Below are 22,403 nucleotides of genomic sequence, written 5' to 3'. Positions count from 1 at the left end.
TGAAGTTTTTCCCCAATTCTGCAATTTGGGATGCTGCCAATTCTCACTGACTTCATTTTTCCTTCCAAATATTATTTCTCAAAATAAGAAATTTTTGACCTGCTCTATTAACACGGTAATGCGAATTTCCGTTTTTGATATTGCGACTAAAGAGCACAAGCATCTCAAAATAAGTTGTGAATGAGTCAAGATTAAAAAATAGAAATCAGTTCTAATCGGTTACTTAAACCAGATCTTTGTAAAATACTTTGTGTTTTCCGCATTACTGTTTGTACTAGATGTCTGTCTTCATTTAAAAATTTGAAAACTTCTGGAAAAGGTTAGAAAGTGACACATTCTGTCATTTCTCTCCGCTTGCAAGGACACATTGTTCCAATTTGTCTTCTTCTTTTTTTCTACTTCTGCTTCATCTTCTTTACATGACCATAGACCGAAAAAGATATCGCCTTGACACGGAAGTCTTCGTGCTCTTTTGTGTCAATGTGCAGAAATTCAAAAACCTAGAAGACGTTGCCAAGATTCTCATCCTCTTCTGCATGATCTTCCTAATTGAAATAGAAATTTCCCCTATCTTTAGATGAATCTTTTCACTGGACACCTGCTGGGTTCGATGGCTATTCTTATGGAAAAAAACAGGAGAAGCCGTCGATTAAAGTGAGCGCGTGTCCTTCTCCTTCTTATTCTATTCTACGACAAACTTTCCTTCTGTCGTTTTTCTTTCCTTTTTCGTTTTCTTCTATCCGAGAAAATTGGAGGTGAACACAATTGAGAGCTACCGCCTGAAAATTGGGTTCCTTTCTACTTTCAATCCAATTTTGTTCCCCTAGAAATTGTTTCCATTTGCCAGTTCTCTAGTTTTTCTAGATTCCCAGATAGATTCCTTGAACCTTCTGGTGATTTATCTTCATGTTTTTCCACTTTTCTTTTGCTCACCAATCCGGAAATTCATCTTTGGTTCATCTGGAGTCTCGTCTCGAAACTTGGCAAAGGCAGCATTAGGTTGATTATTTTGAGATGTAGAAGCGAAGTGGCGCAACTTCGCATTCATAGACAGAAGCAAACGCTCCACGTGACACGACGTCTTTTATTTATAGATTCTGGATGCGAAGCTATTAGATTCCTTGTTCAGATTCTCTTGACCTCCCTCCTAGAAAAAACTGAGTCACTGTAAATAATAGTGTCTCCGTTGATAATGGCCTGGCTCTTTCTTCTTTGCCTAGAGGTGTCAAATTGCATCTGCAAAATACTCCTCCCAAACGGCTAGGGGTTATCAAAACAAAAACAATAGTAGTATATTGTGTGAACAAGTTATGTGCTGCCTGCTCAGCTTGTTAGTGTCTGGCCTGATTTTCAGCCCACTATACAGTAGTAATGGCTGCGAACTCGTTTTATTCAAACGGCTATTTTGAGATTGTTTTACTGGATTCTAGCTACAAAAACGGGTATTCATCTGTTTTTCTGCATCAAATATTTTGCAAAACGTCATTTCGGATGTGCTAACCGAATGGATCTAAATTGGATTCTCTTTCTCCCATTTTCGACTTTTTGAATAAGTTCAAATTGAGCTCTCTCTAGATGTCCTCACTTTCTTCTTTCATTTGGTCACTTCTTTTTTGGTTCACTTGAAAAGAAACCAAAAACATTTTCTCTTTTGAAGTTTGGCCGTCTCACAATTTCCCAATCTTTATTGCCTGCTCCGAATTGGTTTCCCCAGATTTCTTTTTCTTTACCCAATTCAAAATCCGAAAAATCACGCAATTTGGCGCATGTTCTTTGTCCAGTCAACCCAATGGACATCACAGAATTCACCGGCCACCGTTTTTATGCTTTTTCGAAATTCCCTATTTCCGGGAACCAATTATTTAAAGAAATAGGCAGACCAATTCTTTTTTGTGCTCTTTAGACTCTTCAAACTTTCAAGACCACGAGCCTATAAATCAGACATACTCTATTTGAATGTGTGTGGGTACAAACTGTTTTCTCGTATAAGCCCCTTCTTCCCTTGGGGACACCAAGTACTCTACTCGTTTCTGTTTTTTACATCTAAGGTTTTTTCTCTTTGACTTCTTCTTCTTGTTCACAGCTTTTTCTCAGTTTCACAAAGAATTCATTCTAGTATTTTTCTTCTTTTTGTGCTGCTCCACAGTATAAATTGACACGCTTTTCCATTCTTTCGCTTGAAGAGAATCTTCAAACTCTATCAAAATGTTATTTATTTCATCTCGATCAGAATGCTCCTTTCTTCGAAACGAAAATTGCATCTTGTATCTTTTCTGTATAAGTCGAATAAAATAGATTCCGACTGGATAGATGTCTATTTTCAGTTTTTCTCATCACCTTTGTAGCTGGAACTACATAAAATTCTAGTTTCTGGATTATGGTGTCAGAAGTCATTGGCCTAGAAGACGTTACTTCCGCAATATTACTCTATTGTTCACTCCTCCTCAGCAATCTCTATTCTTTCAAAGCTCGCTGCTAGTAGTAGTAGTGTCCACACAGCCGGACATCTCAATCTTTTCTAAGTATTTAGTGGAGTACTGCCTCCCACCTCAATGTCAAAAAATATTCTGATTTTCAAGTAAACACGCCGCCAAAGGGCATCTATCGCATGTCTCCAGGAGGACAGTAATTATTTTTTCTCTCCGAATCTGGAAAATAGAAAAAATAGACCTAGACTCCAGAAGTTCGCTATTTCCTACTTCAAGTGTTTTTTTCGGGGGACGCCGCCCGTGTCTACCAGTAAGGGAGGCGGAGCCTTGTCTCCTCATTCCCGACTCTTTCGAAGACCAAACCAGATGAAGACGTCTTCTTCTGAGAAGTCGAGTGTTTTTTGTTCACCAAAAAAACTAAAACTCAAAGAAGATGAAACAAATGTAGTAAAATAAGTTTTTGGCACCCCCTAAGCATGTCTCCACTTCCCTCCTACTCAATTCTTCTCTTTTTTTTCTGCCTGAGTTGAGAGTAATGCACTTTCCTCTATCTTGTATCTCCTTGTACCGACAACGATGAATACTTCTTATTTCCTTGTCTGAGCCCTCTGGGCCTCTGGAAAATCACTCCTTGATTCGACTAATCAAGTGTATATAACTGACTACGTCAAATGATTCAGGAGTGTAGGCCACGCCCCCTTCTTCATAGATTTCTCAAGTTACAGATAAATTTAGCCACTTTTTAGAGCTCAGCACGAGCAAGTAAAACGATCTCAATTAGCTATATCTTCTCGGTTATTTAGCTAAAACAGCTTCTTATTTTTCTTTTTTCATAATGATCACCACCCCCTCAGTTCCTTAGTTTCATCTTCATTCATCTCTCTTCTTCTTCATTTATTTGAATTCTCCTGAAGTATTCGTACAATGCCTATTCTACCTCTGATTACTGTATCGTCTACAGACGAAGAAGGTGTATCGTATCGTGAAATGCTCTCCTCATTGGTTGATAAAGTTCAAACATCGACCAACTCGTTGGCTTCGACTGTTTCTCAAGCGTCATCTGAAGAAATGAGTCCGTATCTTCGACAGATCGGATCGTCAGTTCGACGTCTATCAATGCCACTTGGCAAAGTTAGACAATCCTCTCAACGTCGTCTATCTCAAATGGTTTCTGCCATTGGAGAGGTTATTGATCAAGAGATTCTCATGACGCAACCAGGTATACATATCTAAAGAATTTTAGAAATGTCGTGTGTGAAATCTTGAAATTCAAATATTTCTGAAGTTTGAAACCTTTTCCAAGTCGCACGAAAAGAGAAATCCAAAAATAGGAAATCTTGTAAAAAATCTCGGAAGAAATCTTGTAGAATTCTTTCTCGAAATTCTCTAATAATTCATGAACCGGAATCGTTCCGTGTTGTATGCATCGCATGAGATGAAACTTTTTCTTCTCTTTTTTCCCCAAAAACTGACAGCCTGAAGCCTGGAGCTATTGGTTATTCAAGATGGAGAGATCCTCTCGTCAAGAAAGTAAAAACAATAGGAGTCCCTAAAACAAGAGAACCGTGTGGAAAAGAAAATAGACATAGCATAAGAGTTCAGGCTGATATACATATTCAGCATCTTTAAAATATTCATTGAAATTGAGAAATGGTGATGAAATTTGAATCCGGGTTGGTGTTTTCGAGCACGCGCATAGCTCGTGCGGAGCACCACTCGATCATCACCACTGGAATAGAAGAGACATAAAATATATGTGAAACAAAAACACAATTGAAAAACAAGAATTACCAAAATATACAATTGACGTAGTTTGGTCTGATCCAGACGAGACTATAATATTCCATAGGGACCGAAAGTACGTATGCGTGGAGAGCGGAATTCTCAAAACTTTGAGGATCTCCTATATTTTGCCCATGTATACATTTCGGTCTTCTGAATTGTAACAAAAAAGTTTTAAACAATTAGAGAATTTCAGAATAAATTTCTAACATATCTTATTTTCAGGCGAAAAATCGACTCCACTCTTTGGATCGTCGTTGCTCAACCGCGAATGGGAGCTCGTTACAGTGTCGGAGATGTGCCGTCGTTTGTCACTTGACCAGGAGCTTGAATTGCCGATTCCAGATGGAGCAAATACATCTCAAATCTTGGATGAGCTAATGATCAGACAGGTGAGGACAAACAGATTCAATACACTACTGTAAAATATCTCGGTTCATTTGGATACATAGAAAATTTGTTTTCTTCGAAATTCGGAAATCACTATGTGATGATTACAAAACAACCCGCCGCCAACGCCACCCTCACTTCTCGGTCATTTTCTAGCAATCGTGATCCTCCCTCTTTGCGACGTTCTTTGCCCCAAGAAAACCGCTAGACACAAGTAATGAAATGCGATTAGTATTTCTCCCTCTCTTTCCAAAAACCTTTGAGTTCAAGATTTAATGAGTAGCTTGCTTCCTGTAACTTCTTATTCATTTGAATTGTTGTTTCACTCTTTCTCAGCTTTTTCTCAACGCAGCGCTTCGCATTCATTGGTTTTTCTTTCTTCTCCTTTTTCAACGGAGATGCGACGCCGAAAACAAAACGATAAACCGCAAAAAGTTGTTATTGTCGTCTTTGCTTCTTTTTGAGTTCTCTGAATTCTCAGTGGTTCACATTCTGTGAATCCTTGAATTCTGGAATTCACTTTATTCTGACAATGGCTAAAATCTTTTGAGGAAAAATTCAAATTCACCGAATATTTGACAAATGTTTTTAACTTTCCCGTCTTTCTTGGACCATTAAAAATACATATTTTCTGGGTGCACGTGCTCGAAAATTAACATCAAGAAAACGTCCCTTCTAAGAACAGACCTTGTCAACATCTATGCAGAGCACAACAAATTAATCGACTTACTTTTGCGAAGGAAATGTAGAAATCGGGCAGACAGAAAACTCCATTATGAGTCTAAAACATTCTCTCATTGTTCCAGGTCATGGACATCCTTCCACCACGTGCTGAAGGCTACCCATGGGTCAACATCTACAATTCGGAAAAGCATGGATTCTCACTCGCCACCATGTACAGAAAGATGGCCGAGTTTGACGAAGATCTCTCGCCAGTACTACTCATCATCCGAGACACCAAAGAGCACGTCTTCGGAGCTGTTGTCTCGTCAGCCATCAGACCATCTGACCACTTCTTTGGCACTGGTGACAGTTGTCTCTTGTGGAGATTCACTGGTGAAGTACCACACACTCGGTAATTCAATTCTATCAAATTCAGAAGTTTTGAAAGTTACTTATTTCAGCGAACTCCGTCAATACAACTGGACTGGTGATAATCAGTATTTTGTTAATGCTGCCAAAGATTGTCTCTCCATTGGCGCCGGATCCGGAAGATATGGATTATGGTTTGATGGTTCGTGGTTATAATCATAGCATTCAGAATGTCATTTCTATAAATTTCAGCTGACCTCAACCACGGACGCTCTCAAAAATGCGAAACTTTCGACAATGAGCCACTCTGCGGTGAAAACGAAGATTTCATCATTCAGTTCGTTGAGGCATATGGATTCAGAATGTAATTATTAAGTAAATATAGCAAATTCTTCCCACTTTAACTGTTTTCAATTCCTATCATGACATAAACATACCCTTTTTGGTGCCGATCCACCTTGCTCCATTCTTACTTATACCATATACCGTTGTATTACGCATTTCTGTTTTCTTTGCTCCCTCACTCCCGATTCAATCCCTATTTCCAGTTGTTCCCACCACCCACCAACTAATATTTCCAGGTGTTCATAACTTCTTTTTGTTATGTGTATATTTTCTTCTCCCCGTATATTTATTCATTTGATTGATAAGTTGTAGTTATTAGTCTACACAATTTTTGACACATGCAGTTGCAGTGATATTTGTCCTTTTCATTTAAGTCTACTGGTATTGCGAAACTAGTTGATTTTTCCTCCCCACGTCAGTCCGTTCACCAATTTCATCTCAATTTTTATGAGATGTCAGTTATGAAAGTAATAAATACAAACCCTATCATAATTTGCTACTTCTCTACACTGAAATACTCAAAACTCATCTATCTGATTATGAAGCTCTTCATTTTATCAGTCGACTTAGCTAGAGCATAGAAAATGAACGAAAGCAACATTGGTAGAAATCAAAGATAACAATAATATACAGACTAGATACATCAGGGGGGAATGTGGGGGATTTGTGAGAATCTGTGTTACGGGCTAGCTTTTGGGGTTAGACAAGGTGGAAAAATCGACAAAAATGAATGAGAACAATTATTGGGGAGTGTCCTAGGGACTGGACCACGTTATTGGAATTGATTATACAATCCATACGTAAATATAAAAAGTGAAATTTGAAGATCAAGGGAAGAAAATGAAGGGAAACGAAGACTAATTTCGTAGACCCGAATAACCAAGATTTCGGTGGAACTGATTGCCGAAGATCCGCGCCATCCGAGTAACACTGTCATCCACGGAATCAACTTGATTGGCACGAGCGAATGCACGGGCAAGGTCTGATTGACGGATCGGTAGACTTTGATTAAGATCCATGCTGAGATCAGAAGACACCGGTGGCATGAACAATGACTGATTGAAAGTTGCAGAAGCTAGTGTTGAGGTGTTGTTGAGCATTCCGCTTGCTTGAGCCAATAACGTTGGATTAACCAGCTTATGAATGAACTGACATCTGGTTCCGTACTTGCAGTTTCCTGTTGTCGAGAACTTGTCGCAGAGGACTGTCTTGTACTTTGGATGATTTCTTCCGCGTGGCTGGAAAAGGTCGTATAAGATTGTCTTATAATGGGAATAGCCAAAATAGCTAAACTATAAATGCAAATGATATTCACTACTTTGAGTATGAACATTTCACTTACGTGTTGTGGAAGGCGAAGCTCGTGTACTCCATGCGCGAATCTACATTGATCACCGTACGAGCAGGTTTGATTACGTTTGTACGAGTCGCAGAGCGCCGTTTTGAATGCGTCGTCTTTTCTCTTTTGCCTCATCAGCTCCTCACGAAGATCGTCTGGAATCGTGCAGGGGTCTTGACTGGCGAGTGCGTTACGAGCTGCCTGCGATACCAACGTCTTTAGCATCTGATCTTGTTGTACGAACGGCTGGAAATCTCGGGCGAACGACTTTTCCAGGTCAGACAACCCTGGTGGTGCGGTAATATGTGGAAGCGATTGATTCAGAAGGTTGACGGAATCGGCTGTTTCGTAGTTTTCCTTCTTGAATGACAAAATCGAATCGCTGCTCAAAGTCTCGCTTCCAGTCATTGTGATCTAAACAAATCATAATTGCAATATTCGTGAGAAAAAGGCTGTACGTCTGCGGAATGTAAATTGGAAAGAGTGGAAAAATGAAGTTTGAAGGAAACGCGAAAAGAATAAGCGAAGGAACGGAGCTCTGTGGAAGAATGAAAAAAGTTCTAAAGTTTCGAAGAAGCAATCTTGCTTGAATTAAATAACGATTTACAAGAGAAAGACGAGAAGAAATGAATGAACGAATGAGACTTTTGGAAATCTAAAAACGCGAAAACTGGCGCCGATATCATCGAAAATAAAAATGAGCGCTCAAAATGAAGATCGAAAAAAATTTTGAACGCCGAATTTTCAGAATTATCATTAGCGCGCACTCACACTATCATTTTTTGCCACGCTTTTCAAAAAAGAATTAACGTTTCCCAGCTGGTTTCGCTATCATTTTCTGCTTGCCACTCTACTCCCTATTGAGTTTTCTCTTATCCAGTCAACATGGTTTTTGGTGAAAATCAAGATCTCATCCGAACACATTTCCAAAAGGAAGCAGACAAAGTGCGCACAATGAAAACCAACTGGGGGCTTTTCACAAAGTGAGTCTAAAATCGTTTTTAGAAAAAGATAGGGAACAAGTTTTATGTTTACAGGTCGAGAATGATTGCCCAAAGTGATTATGATTTCATTGTGACGTACGAACAAGCAGAAACTGAAGCGGATCGCTCCACCGTGTTGTCCGTATTCAAGGAGAAAGCCGTATACGCATTTGTACACCTCATGTCGCAGGTTGATATATTTCATAATTCAGTTTCGAAATAGCTAATTTTGGTTCCAGATTTCGAAAGATGATTACGTGAGATATACTTTGACAATAATCGACGACATGCTTCGAGAAGACGTCGGCAGAACAATTATATTCGAAGATGTCGCAAAACTTTTGAAGAGATCGCCCTACTCGTTTTTTCTTGGTTTACTACATCGTGAAGATCAGTATATAGTTCATATCACCTTCTCCATTCTCACGAAAATGGCAGTTTTTGGAAATATGAAGTTTCAGCTTATAATAGAAACATTAAAAAAAAAGCAATGTTTCAGAATTACCGGCGACGAGCTAGATTACGTGATGGGATCTCTGAAAGAAGCTCTCACGCGTGGAACTGGAAACGACTACATCGCGACTGCAGTCCGATGTATGCAAACTCTTTTCAGAGTAGATTCCTATCGAGTGTCGTTCGTAAACATCAATGGCTATGATTCGCTGACACATGCGCTTTATTCGACTCGCAAATGCGGATTCCAGATTCAATATCAGATAATTTTCTGTATGTGGCTTCTGACTTTCAACTCGCACGCAGCAGAAGTTGCTCTCTCTGGAAATCTCATTCATACAATCTCTGGAATTCTCGGAAACTGTCAAAAAGAAAAAGTCATTCGAATTGTTGTTGCAACGCTAAGAAATCTTATTGCCTCCAACGAAGACGACTACATGAAAAAGTAAGAAACAAAGAAAACATATGAAATGATCAATAGTGTTTTTTCAGACAAGCCTCTCTTCAAATGATACAGAACAGAATTCCAATAAAACTTGATCATCTCGAAAATCGAAAATTCCAGGATGTCGATCTTATTGTTTGTCATATAATATTATTCAAAAATGAAGATAATTTTTCAGGATGACATGGCGTTTCTTCGTGGAGAGCTCAAGAAGGTTGTCCAAGTGCTTACTTCGTTCGATGAATACGAAAACGAGCTTCGACTTGGATCACTTCATTGGTCTCCTGCACACAAATGCGAGGTCTTCTGGACAGAAAATGCCCATAGATTAAACGATAATCGCCAAGAACTTCTAAAATTATTAATCACAATGCTCGAAAAAAGTAATGATCCTCTGGTTCTTTGTGTTGCTGCGCACGATATTGGAGAGTTTGTTAGGTGCGTTACTTTAAAATACACATACACTTATTTTGATTTTAGATTCTATCCGCGTGGAAAAATGCATGTGGACCTACTCGGTGGGAAAGAAGCCATGATGCGTCTGCTGACTGTCATGGATCCAAACGTTCGCTATCATGCTCTTCTTGCCGCTCAAAAACTAATGATAAATCACTGGAAAGATCTCGGCCTTTAGAAACAACCCTTTTCTTGTTTATATTCACTCTTCTATATCCCGTTCTATGTATGATAATTATGGCCCGTTGCCTTTTGCATTTCTAGTTTAATCCCTTCAAATCAGGAAAATTGTCGTGCTCATGAAATTGTTTATTAGACAGTCGCCCATCTTTGACAAATATAGCTCGCCGATGTTTTTGAGCAATCATATGTTTTCCAACCGCCGCGTTGATACTGATAAGTTGCGTTACTCAACGCATCCGTGATCATCTGCACACATTGGCTACTGGAAGGTTGCGTCTGTGCCCAGTTTGTGAAGCTAGCAGAAGAGCCATCTGTCCATTTCCAAGATCCACTTGTAGATCTCAATCCAATCCATGTTTCTTTTGGCTCGTCAACTAGAGCATTCGTATCAAATGCTTCTGAAATAGATGTTTCAGATTTAATACATCAAATGACTCACTTCTCAATGCTTCATTTTCATACGAGTTGTCGATTGTTACCAATTCTGCCCATTCTACTTGACAAGCAGTAACTGCTTGATCGTATGTGGTAGCCTGATTGAACTTCTGAATTCAATAATGCCACATTAATGTTGCGAAACAATTTTTTTAAACCTTGTAACATTTCGAGCCATAATATTGCCACCCAGTTGCACATCCTCCAGGACAATCTGTCAGCATAGCGCCTGGATATGTCATTGTAAATGTAATGTATTCTGGTTCTCCAGTTGTTGTTGTTGTCATTACTGTCGTTGTAGTTGAAGTAGGAGTTGTTGTAGTTGAAGTAGGAGTTGTTGTTGTAGTTGGAGTAGTTGTTGTTGCAATGGTTGTTGGATTCGTTTTCATTTTCTCTGAAATGCATTGTTTCAAGACTTTAAGTAAGCTGACAACTGACTGATCTCATTCAAATCCAGCGAAACAGTAGGGGGGAAAATTGCTCCAAATAGAAGAAGAATAATGAACTTCATGTTTACTGAAATAAAAGAAAAAATGTTGGTTGGTTGGAAACTGAAGAGTATTGTACAAAAAGGTCGATATGCGATGGTAATCTGATGTAATCCTTCAGATATTCCGAATTTCTACAGATCAGAGGTTGTCGATTTGAAAAGGAAGAACCCATTGGTAGTTGGAACTTTTAAGGGACCGAGCAAATCACGGAAACCAGGAAAATTTTAAGAAACATAAAGATCTATTATTGCAATACACAACGCTGCTCAATGTCACATTCCCAATGACTGATAATCATTTTTATTTATTCAAAACGTTATTTTCCCCCAACAATACTGACAGAAACATTTAAGACTGCTGCAGTTGTTGTGGATTAACCAGATGCTGATTGTTCACAGATGTAGCTCGCCGATGTTTTCGAACAGTCGTAGGTTTTCCATCCTCCACGTTGATACAGATAGGTTGCATCACTCAATGCGTCGGTGATCATCTGAAACAAACTATCAATTATATGTAGATGAAGAAGGACAATAATTTTCAAAAATTAATTATTAACAATGCAAAAATTTTATCACGAGCGAAAGGACTGCCCAAAAACTTTCGCTTCAATCCATCTACCTGAACACACTGTGAGGCTGACGAAGGTTGAGTAGGAGCCCAATTCGTGTAACTAGCGGTGGATCCATCTGTCCAAATCCATGATCCACCTGTCACTGATGCTTTCAAACCAATCCACGTTTCCCGTGATTCATCAACTAGAGCATTCGTATCAAATGCTTCTGAAATTCGAGAGACTTTTATAATTCAAATTTATACTATCAAACTTCTCAGAGCGTCATTCTCAGCCGAATTTTCTATCGTCACTAGTTCGGCTCCGAGTGCTTGGCAAGCAGAGATTGCTTGAGTATATGTACCGGTTGACGTAAACTTCTGAAAACTGGCACCTTCTTATATATATTTTTAACTGAAAAATCTACGAACCTTGTAACACTTTGAACTGTAATATTGCCATCCACTCGGACAAGCATCTGGACAATCAATCATAATTGCTCCGGGATCCACAATTGAAAACTCTACAGGTTTGGTAGTTGTAGTGGTTACTGTAGTTGTTGTTGGTGTAGTCGTTGTAGTTTTAGTCGTGGTCGTTGGTTTCGTTGTTGTTGTTGTGGGAGTTGTCGTAGTTGGAGTAGTTGCGAGAGTTGTTGGGTCAGTTCTCATTTTTTCTGAATATCGAAAACTCCAAGAAAACTACGTGACAGAAAACCAACTCACTGATATCATTTAAATCCAAAGCACTTGAAAAAGTGAGAAGTTGTAGACAGAAAACTGCGGTCAAACATTTCATTTCGACTGAAATACCACAGCCTGTGAACCTGTAGACAATCGAAAAAGTTCGATACGTCAACATAATCTCGTATTATCCAACAGGGCAGAATTGGATGGGATCACAGATTGATGTTGTAGTATAGAACTGCTTCAAGATGAAGAAAAACTGAAATTGTGTCTGGGAGACTGTAGACATCCCAAACAATACTCATGATGTTAAATCTAATTTTCAATAATCTGTTCATTATTTTCAATCCCAATCTATTTCAACAGTGGTAGCCTTCAATAATTCTGTAGATCCGGCTGGTCGTTCACAAATGTAACTTGCAGATATCTTTGAACAATCGTAAGTTTTCCATCCGCCACGTTGATATTTATACGTCTCATTGATTAATGCATCCGTTATCATCTGAATCTTCAATTTTCAATCAGAGTCCCCCGGCCATTATAACAAGTCACCTGAACACACTGCCCGGAAGCAGGTTGAGTTGGTGCCCAGTTTATATAACTTGCTTCTGAACCACCAGACCATGTCCAGGAACCACTCACAAACTTCAAACCGATCCATGTCTCTTGTGATTCATAGAAAAGTGTATTCGTGTCAAATGCTTCTAAATATGAACCAGATTATTCTGAATTTAAGACGATTTCTTACTTCTCAATGCATCATTCTCATCGAAGTTATCAATTGTAACAAGCTGAGCTCCCAGGCCGGAGCACGCTGATACAGCTTGAGAATACGTTACACCAGAATCGAATTTCTGAAAATAGATGACACATAAAATACGAACTTGAACACCCACCTTGTAACAATTCGAATTATAATACTGCCATCCAGTGGGACATGCATCTTGACAGTCAATCAACATTGGTCCAGGATCCACAACAGAATGCTCTACAGGTTTGGTGGTTGAAGTGTATACTGTAGTTGTTGTTGTAGTCTTTGTTGTAGTTGTAGGTTTCATTGTGGTAGTTGTAGCAATAGTAGTTGGATTAGTACGTACCTTTTCTGAAATAAAATTGTTTCCCACAAATAACAAAGATAGAAAAACATAGTTTCTAAACTCTGAAAATCTGAAATTCAAAAAACCGGAGTAACTGAAAGCATAATTTGCTCCAGAATAAATGAAAAAAACAAAAAGCTGTTTCATATAACTGTTGTGTTATACTGATCAGCTCTGTGAAAAGAAACCGGAGCATCTGAAAGCATCTACCTTTTTTTCAGTTTCAAACTCACTGATATCATTCAGATTCAAAGAATTCGCAATTTTCAGAAGACATACGCACAAAACGAGTATCGTGAACTTCATTTCCTCGATACTGCAGAATGATTTTTGTTAAACAGAACTTAATAACGGTGTACGGTTTGGTTTCATGCGTCGGCGGTAATCTCCTATAATTCGATGGATTTATATTTCAAAAGTTCACAAAATTCATGTTTTCTTACAGTAATTTCTAGAATTGAAATTATCCAAAATTATTTTAAACATTGACCTAGGCAGTCATTTTTCATCAAGAGCCCTCAACTGTCTTTCAACTAGGGAGCTATCCACTGATTAAACTGAAATAGGTCATCACTGACTTGTCTTTTTCCATTACATTAAATCTGAAAACAATTCTGTTATTTTTCTTTCTGTCAAATGTTACAGCTTCAGCTTCTTCTTCTTCTTCTTCGTCTTCCACCGTCCGTTTCCCATTGCAATTCGCCGAATGGACAAGAAGACAGCATAGCCAGTTTGCAACGATGAAGCCTATCGGAAGAGGTGCGAACACCATCAGACAGTCAGTAATTCTCTCTTTTCTCTCTCTCATGATCACCCTTTTTATCCACTTGTCCTCTCCTATCTGATCACACAGTCTCCTTCATTTTCTTCTTTTTCTTCCAAGCCGTCTCCTTCTCTCCCGACTATCCGACTTGTCGTTTTCTATGTTTATTTGGGTCATTGCATTTTTCGACATATCTATCTATCGGTGCGCTTCCCGACGTTCCGATAGAAAGACTCTGCAAGCATCTGATTATATTGATTATCAATATTTGCTTATCGTTCACTCTTTTCATGTCCACTCGTCTTCACATCATCTCCAATCATTTTTTTCTAAAAATAACTCTTACTGACTTCAGAAGTAAAGTTGTGTACCTGTCAGTTGAAGTGATATAGAATAAATCCAATTTCCATCGTTGTGTCCCCAGTTTACTAAACACTCGTTTTTTTCTCTCTCCTAACTTCTAGAACTCTTTCACAATTTTCTTTTTTTTCCCGGGTAATTTTTCATTTTTGATTTCATACACTTACTTATGACTCGACACAATTTTAAAATTGAAACCAGAGAAATTAGAAAAACAAGAAGAACACGAGGGTGTGACGTGTTCGTGGGATTTTCCAGATTTTGAGATTTTTCGGAGGATTTTCAGAAGTTGCTTATGCAAATTCGTTTCTGTTTTTAAATCTGTCTGCATATTATGTTTTTTTTCTCGAATTCAGTTCGATCCATTCTGCTTTTCAGTCTCGTCTTGAAGTTCTCAACGTGATATCTAGATCTCGGTTTCCAAAGCTTCGGTTTCAGAACTAGAACTTCAATCTCTAAATTCAGAATCTATGGGATTTCATTCAACATCAGAAGTATTTAAAGCCAATATTCAAACTTCCCAATCTCGTCATTCTTGTACTCCTCTTTTTCATTCCACTCCGTTTCAACATCCATCACATTTCAATTCCAAGTCAATCTTCTCAATTCCATCCACCCCTCCTCCATATTCTAATTTCGAATGAAATCAGTTCATTCCATATCAATCCCTGTTTTATTCCTCCTAATCTCCCCTCCTCTTCTCTTCTTTTTCTTCATCATAATGTCTAATCTTTGAATCGAAAAAGTCGAAAACTTTTCTGCCAACTTTTTCTTGATTTATGAGCCAAAAGGAAATTGCGACGACATTGAAATGTGATGCGTGCGAGTTGTAGTACTCCAAGAGATCATTTGAGCTGAATAGCTTTCAAGATATTTTGGGCCGTTTTATTCGAAAGAAACGAATAAATGGGTCTAAACGGAAATAATGAGATTATGATATCAGAGAAAACAGAGTATTTCTAGGTACTCTAGTAAAATATTTTGAGTAAAAGGCAACGAGTTCCATGATATCTGTCAGTTCTCTGACAAAGCAAATATCGTAATCCACTTCTATCGGATTTTCAGTTTTTTCTCTTGTTTCAGGTATTCGTAAACCCATCATTTCCTACACTCTCTAATCCTAATCAACTGTTTTTTCCATCTCTTTTGCATCTGCATCCATTCACTTTGAGACAGTCATTTTGTTGTTCTACCCAATCCATTCCATCCTTCTATTTATAATATTACCCAATCGGGCATAGTTTGCCAATCGTCTCTTTTCTATCCGCCCTCTTTATTCCATATTCTATTTCATTCAACCTTTCAATTTACCGTTCGACGTCGTCCTTTTTTATCCATCTTTTTTCTTTCTCTCCAACCTTTTCCTCCTGTCCTTCCATATGACGACGTCGACCCTCCTGTCCAATCGTTTTGCCATTTTAGGTTGTGATACGAATCACGCCTTGCCCTTCCTCTTATTCCTTTTTCATTCATTTCGTCCCTCAATGTTTTCATTCATTTCCTCCTACACAAAACGGTTTTTGTGTTGTTAGAGAAGGGGTGAGTGTATATGTGTTTACACTCTTTTACAGTGTAACTTCTTCTTTTTTGAATGCCACCAGACACTGACTACATTGGAACCAATCCTATGTTTTTTCCTTCTTTATTCAATTTATGAGTGTTTATTATTATCATCAAGGACATTTATTTTTTGTGTTATTTCTGGTTATGGTCATATTTGATTCCATGTTGTTGGAGGAAAGTCACAACTATGTCTAAAAAGTGACCTCGATTCAGACGTTCCCAATAATTCATTTTTATGAAAACGTTTTCAGTAAACTTTTGAAATAAACTCCTGGCGGCCTAGAAAGCAGAGCAGAACCTAGTCCATGTGAATCCCAATTCGCATAAGTTTTCATTCAAACAGGATACGTTTACTTACCACTCGCCAAACGAAAAAAAAACCTGCTGATAACAAATCAAAAACCATCGAATTCAACTATTGGCATATTGAGACATACGTTCATATCTTTTGGGCATAACACTACTTTTAAGTTTTGAGTTTTCCTTTGTTTTTCTTTAAAATGTCAAATAGGATTGTTTCCGAGCCAGCTTCCATAGCATTATCTTCAAATCCTAGGGCCAAAGTACGGCAACAGTGACATTCAAGAAGTTCTTTACCATTTCTTCCTCCTGTTGATCGTTCTGTAAAGTCACGAATTGTTCTAACTCTCTTCGTTTTCGGAAATCTGAGACATCTTTCCATATTAGTCGATTAGTTTGAATGTAATACGATAATAACTTCTCTTAAAGTCACCCCATGCCTCCAACTATAGCAAGTATACTTGTGTTATGATCTGACCTCTTCTTCGAAAGTTCTTCCGTTTAAACGTCTCTTCAAACGACCTCTAACCTTTTGCCAATTAGTCAGTACCGAGACGAGAAGGGATATTTTTGAAGTAAGGAAAAGTGAAAAAACGATATATAAAAAGTACAGAATCTTCTCTATTCTTGTCCTTTCCTCTCTCCTATTCTTTCAAAAAGGTAAAAGTGAAAATGAAGCTTTCGACACTTACAAGTGGCAATCATCACCTCTCATCTTACACCTCCTTGACGTCACCTTTTTGCATTGATTCTCGTTTAACTCGTTCAATTCGGCGACTTCTTCGTCTTTCTAGACCTCTTGTACTTCCTGTAACCGTATTCCTCTCTATTCAATGTCCATTGTAACTTCTGATAACTAGCCTAGAAAAGGAATGATCCAGAAAACGAGAACTCAACGTCATCTGATCTAAATCCATGAATTCGTTCCGATTCATCAAGTAACTTTCCCCTTGTCTCCTTCAATCATCCACCACTTCCTTTTTCTCTTCTTCTTCCTTCTTTCCCTTTTTTCTCACCCATCCATGATCCCATTATGAACAAAAACTCTTGAATCGGTGTCGTTTTAATTCATATTTGCATGTTGTTTTGCCATTCAACCTGATCTCATAATCCGATTAGATTAAACGAGAAAAAAGTGAGGGAGTCGGTTTTTTTTCGTGTAAGAAGAAGGAGAAAACGATGATGATCCCTCTCTTTTTTTATGTCATAACACATATTTTTGAAAAAAAGTGTCGCCTGTAAGTTGTATGTACATATATGTTTGTTGAAATGTCTACAATTCAAACCAGTATTATCTATTCCCTCTCCCATCTAAAGGTCGCCGCTTCCTTCCTCTTCTCCCAGCTAGACTGGCCAGCTAGAAGTGGAAAGTGCTAGAAGTCTCCAGAAGGCTAATCCAATTCAAAAACCTCTGCTTCTGCTAAAAATAATTCAGTTTCTCAGTGTCGCCTAGAGACTGCAGCAACACTTTAGCCTTCACTTCATTAATTTTTAACTTTTCATTAAACTGATTGAATTTCGAGCTTTGCTAACATCAAGGATTTGGGAGTCACAATCAGGAAGTGATGCAGAAACATTCCTTTTTTAGAATACAGGATAGAAGGGCATTCTGAAAAAGCATGACAGAAAGGATGACAGAACTTGCTGGTATATCTGAAATCATTTGAGGTTTCAGATATACCATTGTGTATGTCAAAATTCTTGATTTATTTTATCGAAACCAAGTAATTAAGCACTAGAAAGCTAGTTAAGTCTCATCTCATTCAAAAATATATGCACCAGCTTCAATAATAGGTTTAGGATCACTACACTGTTTTTATCATTTGTTTATCTGACCAAACCGTCCATTTTTTGCAACCCCTTCTACTTCAACTACCTCAATCTAATTCTGATTACATCTTCCAACCTTGATCAGTTCTCTATACAAAACCAATGAGGTTATCAGCAATTATCATCAATCCCTCTATCTTCTTCTCCCCAATTCCGATCCTCATCATTCTCTGATCCAATCGAACACCGTTTAGACCAAAAGGGTCTCTCTTTTTGTAATATAAAATGACATTTCTTGTTTTCTACTGGTTTCTTTCTTATCACTCATTGACTTATCAACTTGTTTCTCTTATTTTCTTCTTTCTTTTCCCCCCGACTCTTCCGTCCAAAACATTCAATTGTTTTCTGAATTTATGCGCTCCAGTGAACTTTTTGACCACAACAAGTAAGTTTTTAGACGAGTGAACTGGTGTGACTTCTTCTCGTGTCGCCTACGCTTTCTCTTGTTCTTACTCAACCGAAAAATCACGCCTTCTATGTCATCTCGGTTTTTCTTTTTTGCTTTCTGTTTGTTTTTTTTTTGACAAGATGACCTTTTGTGTTTTGATTTGCCAAATTTCTTCCATTCATTTCCATTCCATTCCATTCCATTCCATTCAAATTCATAAATTCCTCAAATTTCTTTTCTGAAGTGGAACATTCTAAAAAGAGGTGGGAGGAAGTGAAATAATGTTTGAATATACTTTCCGGCTTGGACTAGAAGAGGAGGAAACAAAATAATGATAAGCTATTGTTTTTTTATTTATTTGAATGTTCGATATAGTTTCTGGTCGTTACTAAAAAAATGGGAAATCTGAAATTGAGACTCAAATCGAAAATAGTCTTTTGGCGAAATGATCAGTGATAATCCAGATGGTTTTGCATAAATTGAACTTCACGAATGATCAATAGATGACAGGTTTTTGGTGTCGTTCGTTTATAAATTACTGTGAAAATCATCTTCCTGCTTCGCCTTTTCGTTTTGAAAATTATTACAGCTGTTCGGCTACTTTCAACATACTTTCGACCGTAATCTAGGAGGATTAGTAACTAAATCAAATTATTCTTGAACACGTAGTTAAATCATTTATTTCTCTGTTGTTTGAAAAGAATAGTCATTATAATTGGCCAAAGTAATCTAGTCTATTCGATCAACATTGTCTAAATAATACTAATTCCTTGGAATTTGAAACGAATCGCCAAAGATAAAAATCAGACAGAAATCATTACAAGTGAATTCCATGAATAACACACAATACAGTTGTTGTGTGTCCAATTCATTGTCAAGCTTCTTCTCCTAAAAGATGATGATATCAACGCAAAAAAGTGACGAAAACAAATAAAACAGTGTGTGTTAGAGGGGTGGCTGAGAAGCATCTGAGGCGCCCCGAAGGGAGCGACTATGCATCTCTGCGTCTCTCATCCTCCCACACTCTCTCACCGGCTTTTCACATGCTTCTACCATTTGTTTGATCACATCATCAGTGGCATAGTGAGGAAGCACGTCATTGACTTGTTTCGAACTCCTCGTTTACTGTACACTGTTCGAGTTCAAGCATTTCTTGTCTTGTCTACTTCGAAGAAGAATGGGAGGTCAGCAAACAAACCATCTAGTATGTGTCAGAGACAAGAGGGGTTATCACTTCTTAACTAATTGTTGTCTGAAGTTTTCGAATTCTAAACGAATGCCTGTTTTTTTTCTTATTAGAGATGTTTTTGAATTCTTACTGTAGGACAATGGTTTGTAGTTGTTTTGAAGACTGATTCTATCCAGTTAGGAAAAGTTTTTTTCTTCCATTGAAATGTAATTTTCAAATGTTTTATCTGAATATCCTCTTGCAATATCTCTATAATTCTCTCCTGTGGAGTATCGAGACAGTCTGAATATTCTCCTCCAGATCGTTTTAGTTTTTGAAACTTCAAAAATCTGTTGATTTCTTGATCGAAAAATGTATTATCAGCGGCATTTCTTTGACCTTTTTTCTCAAAACCATGTGAGAGTGTCAAACGTTTTCTAGAATTCCTTTATTTCTTTCCATCTTCTATCGTCTTAATATTCAGAGCGAAACGAGAAAAACAGTAAATGTATCATGTCTTTTTCTTATTCCTTTTCTGGCCATTATTCAAATTGTGTCCTGCATTTTCTCTTGTCGATTGAGCCAATTACCATTCCCATCTTCTTCTTCTTCTTTTCCTTTTCGTTGTCTATCTGTTCATGTTCACCTCCTCCTTCCTTTTCAATTCGTCAATGGTCTTTCTCCGACCATTTCATTCCCATCATCACCCTTTTTTCCAGCTTCGCCCTGGCTTCTCCGTGTCTCTCCGATGATCGACGTATCTGCTCTACAAGGTATGTTGTACTGATAATACCTCATTTCTCTTAAAACATGTTCGTGTTGCGTTGTGGTTTGAGAGAGTGTGATGTGAATGTTTTATGAGTTTATGATAAACTTCAAAGAATTCTTCATTCATGTGTCTTCATTCTTTAAATGCTTTCTCAGAAGTTTTACTATTTCTTTTTCACGTGTTGTTATGTCTTTCCTCTGATAAGAAACCGAAAGAACCAATATTTTATTCTGTGAAGTTTGGTTTGTGCATTTCCTTTTGCCCTTTGTACCACACTGGGATGGTATCCGATTAAACTACTACTTGTATTATGTCTGAAAACTTGAATCTCCTTTGAATGTACTAGGGGTGAAGACATAGACAGATTATTAGACCTGGATATATACTAAAGTGAGAACTGATCCTGAATTTTGATAGCTTCCGAATATCTAGAAATCTGATGAACTAGTTATTTTTAACCAAACATTCAATATTTTAATTTCAACATCAATCAATTTCAGCATTTAGTCACCATCTCTACCCGTAATATTTCCTTTTTTCTGACCGATAATAATCGAACACAAATCACATATAGTAAACACTGTAACCAGCAAAAAACAAACAACCTTCCTTTAACTTCCATCTCGTAACCTACAGTAATCAGGTACATAACTTTTTGTATGTGTTCTTCATTTCGAATAAACAATTATTGAAACAACTAACAGTCTAGTTTATTATTTATAGAAGAGAGAGAGAGATGGTTCTCGATTCGAAACAAAGTTTCTATTGACTCGTAAATTAGAACCCAACAAAACGCCCCTATTTCTTTCTCCATCAACCGAAAAAAGTTTATTTTAACGTGCCTCCCATTTGCAATATGTTATCGTTTCTCTTCTTATCAGTCGATTGAAAAAATGTTTCCTGCTCTCCTATTTTTCAACTTTTTTATAATAAAGAACACTTTTGTATTCCTCTTTATTTCACTTCCTCGGTTTGGGTGCAAGAGAGCAAAGAGTGGGAGGAGCTTATGGTTGGAATGCAGTTTCTTCCATATCTTTTCAAATTCCGAAATTCCTTCAATGTCTTTTTCTTCTTCTATAATCGTTTTCCTTTTTCTTCTTCTTCGTCTACCGGTTTTTCGAAGTGATCTCTCTTCGTATCCCTTCCCTACAAACAGAAACAACACAGCTTATCGATCTTATCACGGAAAACAGAAGAAGACCTTTCTGCATTCAAACCGTTTCCTTCTTTTTCCATCTCCATTTATATCTTTTTCCTCATTGAAAAACGATGAAAACCAACAAGTTTCATTTATTCCTGATTCTTCTTCTTCTTCTTCTTCTTATTTCTTTTCAAACTTTTCTTCTAACTAGAATAGAATGGAATCCAAAAAAGATAAACAAACAATATATTTTGATTGCGCTTTTGATGAATCCCAGCTTGTGCACCCTTCCCTGAGCTCCTTGCTCTTCTTTTTCTACTCCGTCTTCATCTAAATTTTCGTATCCTGATTCATCAACGAATGGCATGAGATTCTGGCATTTGGTTTTCTAACGTTTTTTCCACGTCACAAGGCCACTTTATGGGATTTTTAGAGCTTTCGGAAATGCAGTTTATGGGGCTCAACAAAGCGGATGTTGAGGAGCAAGTTTCAATGTTATGTCTTTCTAAGATTGAGTATTTTAAGTTTACCACCGTCATGTTCTTTTCACAGTTCTAGTTATAAAATTGTTTTATCAACCCCTAAACCCCTTGCTCCGAACTCTTCTCCCAGCACGTGCTCTTCTCCAGAGCTACCGTAATCCTCCATCATTTCTCCTTTTATTTCTTTATTGGCATTACACTTTTCTATTCCTCTCTAACTCATCTTCAACCTCTTTAATCTCCTTTTTTAGCATTTGTAAAACGTACCAAACCTTTTAGTGAGATTAGCCTTCTCCCTGTTTTTTCTACATTCTTTTCCTCCGAGAAGACGTTTATTACCTTAATTTTGTAAAGTGTTGGGCAGAGTCTTGGCACTGAAAACTCCTCCAGCTGATTGAAATCATTAATGACCATTCTTCCGTGCCCCGCACGCGCGTCTGTGTGCTTATTATCCGTTCCACAAACTTCAAAGAGATTTTGTTTGACCTATTCCGTCCTCCGTCTCTTCAAATTCAATGCTATCTTCGACACGTTGGCTACAATCAC

At 37.8% G+C, this 22,403-nt stretch overlaps 4 protein-coding genes across 4 annotated transcripts; 2 read left to right on the top strand and 2 right to left on the bottom strand.

Moving 5' to 3' along the window:
- Positions 1-3,353: 3,353 nt before the first annotated feature.
- GCK72_018842 (uncharacterized protein) lies at positions 3,354-6,001 on the top strand (the record flags this gene model as incomplete). Its single annotated transcript, XM_053732766.1, has 5 exons — positions 3,354-3,648; positions 4,437-4,603; positions 5,408-5,676; positions 5,726-5,835; positions 5,886-6,001. The coding sequence occupies 5 exons, from the start codon at positions 3,354-3,356 to the stop codon at positions 5,999-6,001; spliced, it is 957 nt and encodes a 318-aa protein (XP_053581679.1).
- Positions 6,002-6,835: 834 nt separating this feature from the next.
- GCK72_018841 (uncharacterized protein) lies at positions 6,836-7,725 on the bottom strand (the record flags this gene model as incomplete). The annotated part of the gene is made up of 2 exons (XM_003110376.1): positions 6,836-7,216; positions 7,321-7,725. The coding sequence occupies 2 exons, from the start codon at positions 7,723-7,725 to the stop codon at positions 6,836-6,838; spliced, it is 786 nt and encodes a 261-aa protein (XP_003110424.1).
- Positions 7,726-8,202: 477 nt separating this feature from the next.
- Positions 8,203-9,832, top strand: GCK72_018840 (uncharacterized protein; the record flags this gene model as incomplete). Its single annotated transcript, XM_053732765.1, has 7 exons — positions 8,203-8,300; positions 8,355-8,490; positions 8,540-8,754; positions 8,800-9,198; positions 9,246-9,333; positions 9,377-9,636; positions 9,679-9,832. 7 exons carry the CDS (start codon positions 8,203-8,205, stop codon positions 9,830-9,832), a joined length of 1,350 nt encoding a protein of 449 aa, XP_053581678.1.
- Positions 9,833-12,339: 2,507 nt separating this feature from the next.
- On the bottom strand, positions 12,340-13,399 carry GCK72_018839 (uncharacterized protein; the record flags this gene model as incomplete). The annotated part of the gene is made up of 5 exons (XM_053732764.1): positions 12,340-12,498; positions 12,549-12,700; positions 12,745-12,850; positions 12,893-13,098; positions 13,327-13,399. The coding sequence occupies 5 exons, from the start codon at positions 13,397-13,399 to the stop codon at positions 12,340-12,342; spliced, it is 696 nt and encodes a 231-aa protein (XP_053581677.1).
- Positions 13,400-22,403: the final 9,004 nt, after the last annotated feature.

The sequence above is a fragment of the Caenorhabditis remanei genome, chromosome V (assembly GCF_010183535.1).
Source record: "Caenorhabditis remanei strain PX506 chromosome V, whole genome shotgun sequence".
NCBI lineage: Eukaryota > Metazoa > Nematoda > Chromadorea > Rhabditida > Rhabditidae > Caenorhabditis > Caenorhabditis remanei.
Note: the sequence above shows the minus strand (reverse complement) of the source record. Positions and strands in the feature narration are given on the sequence as shown.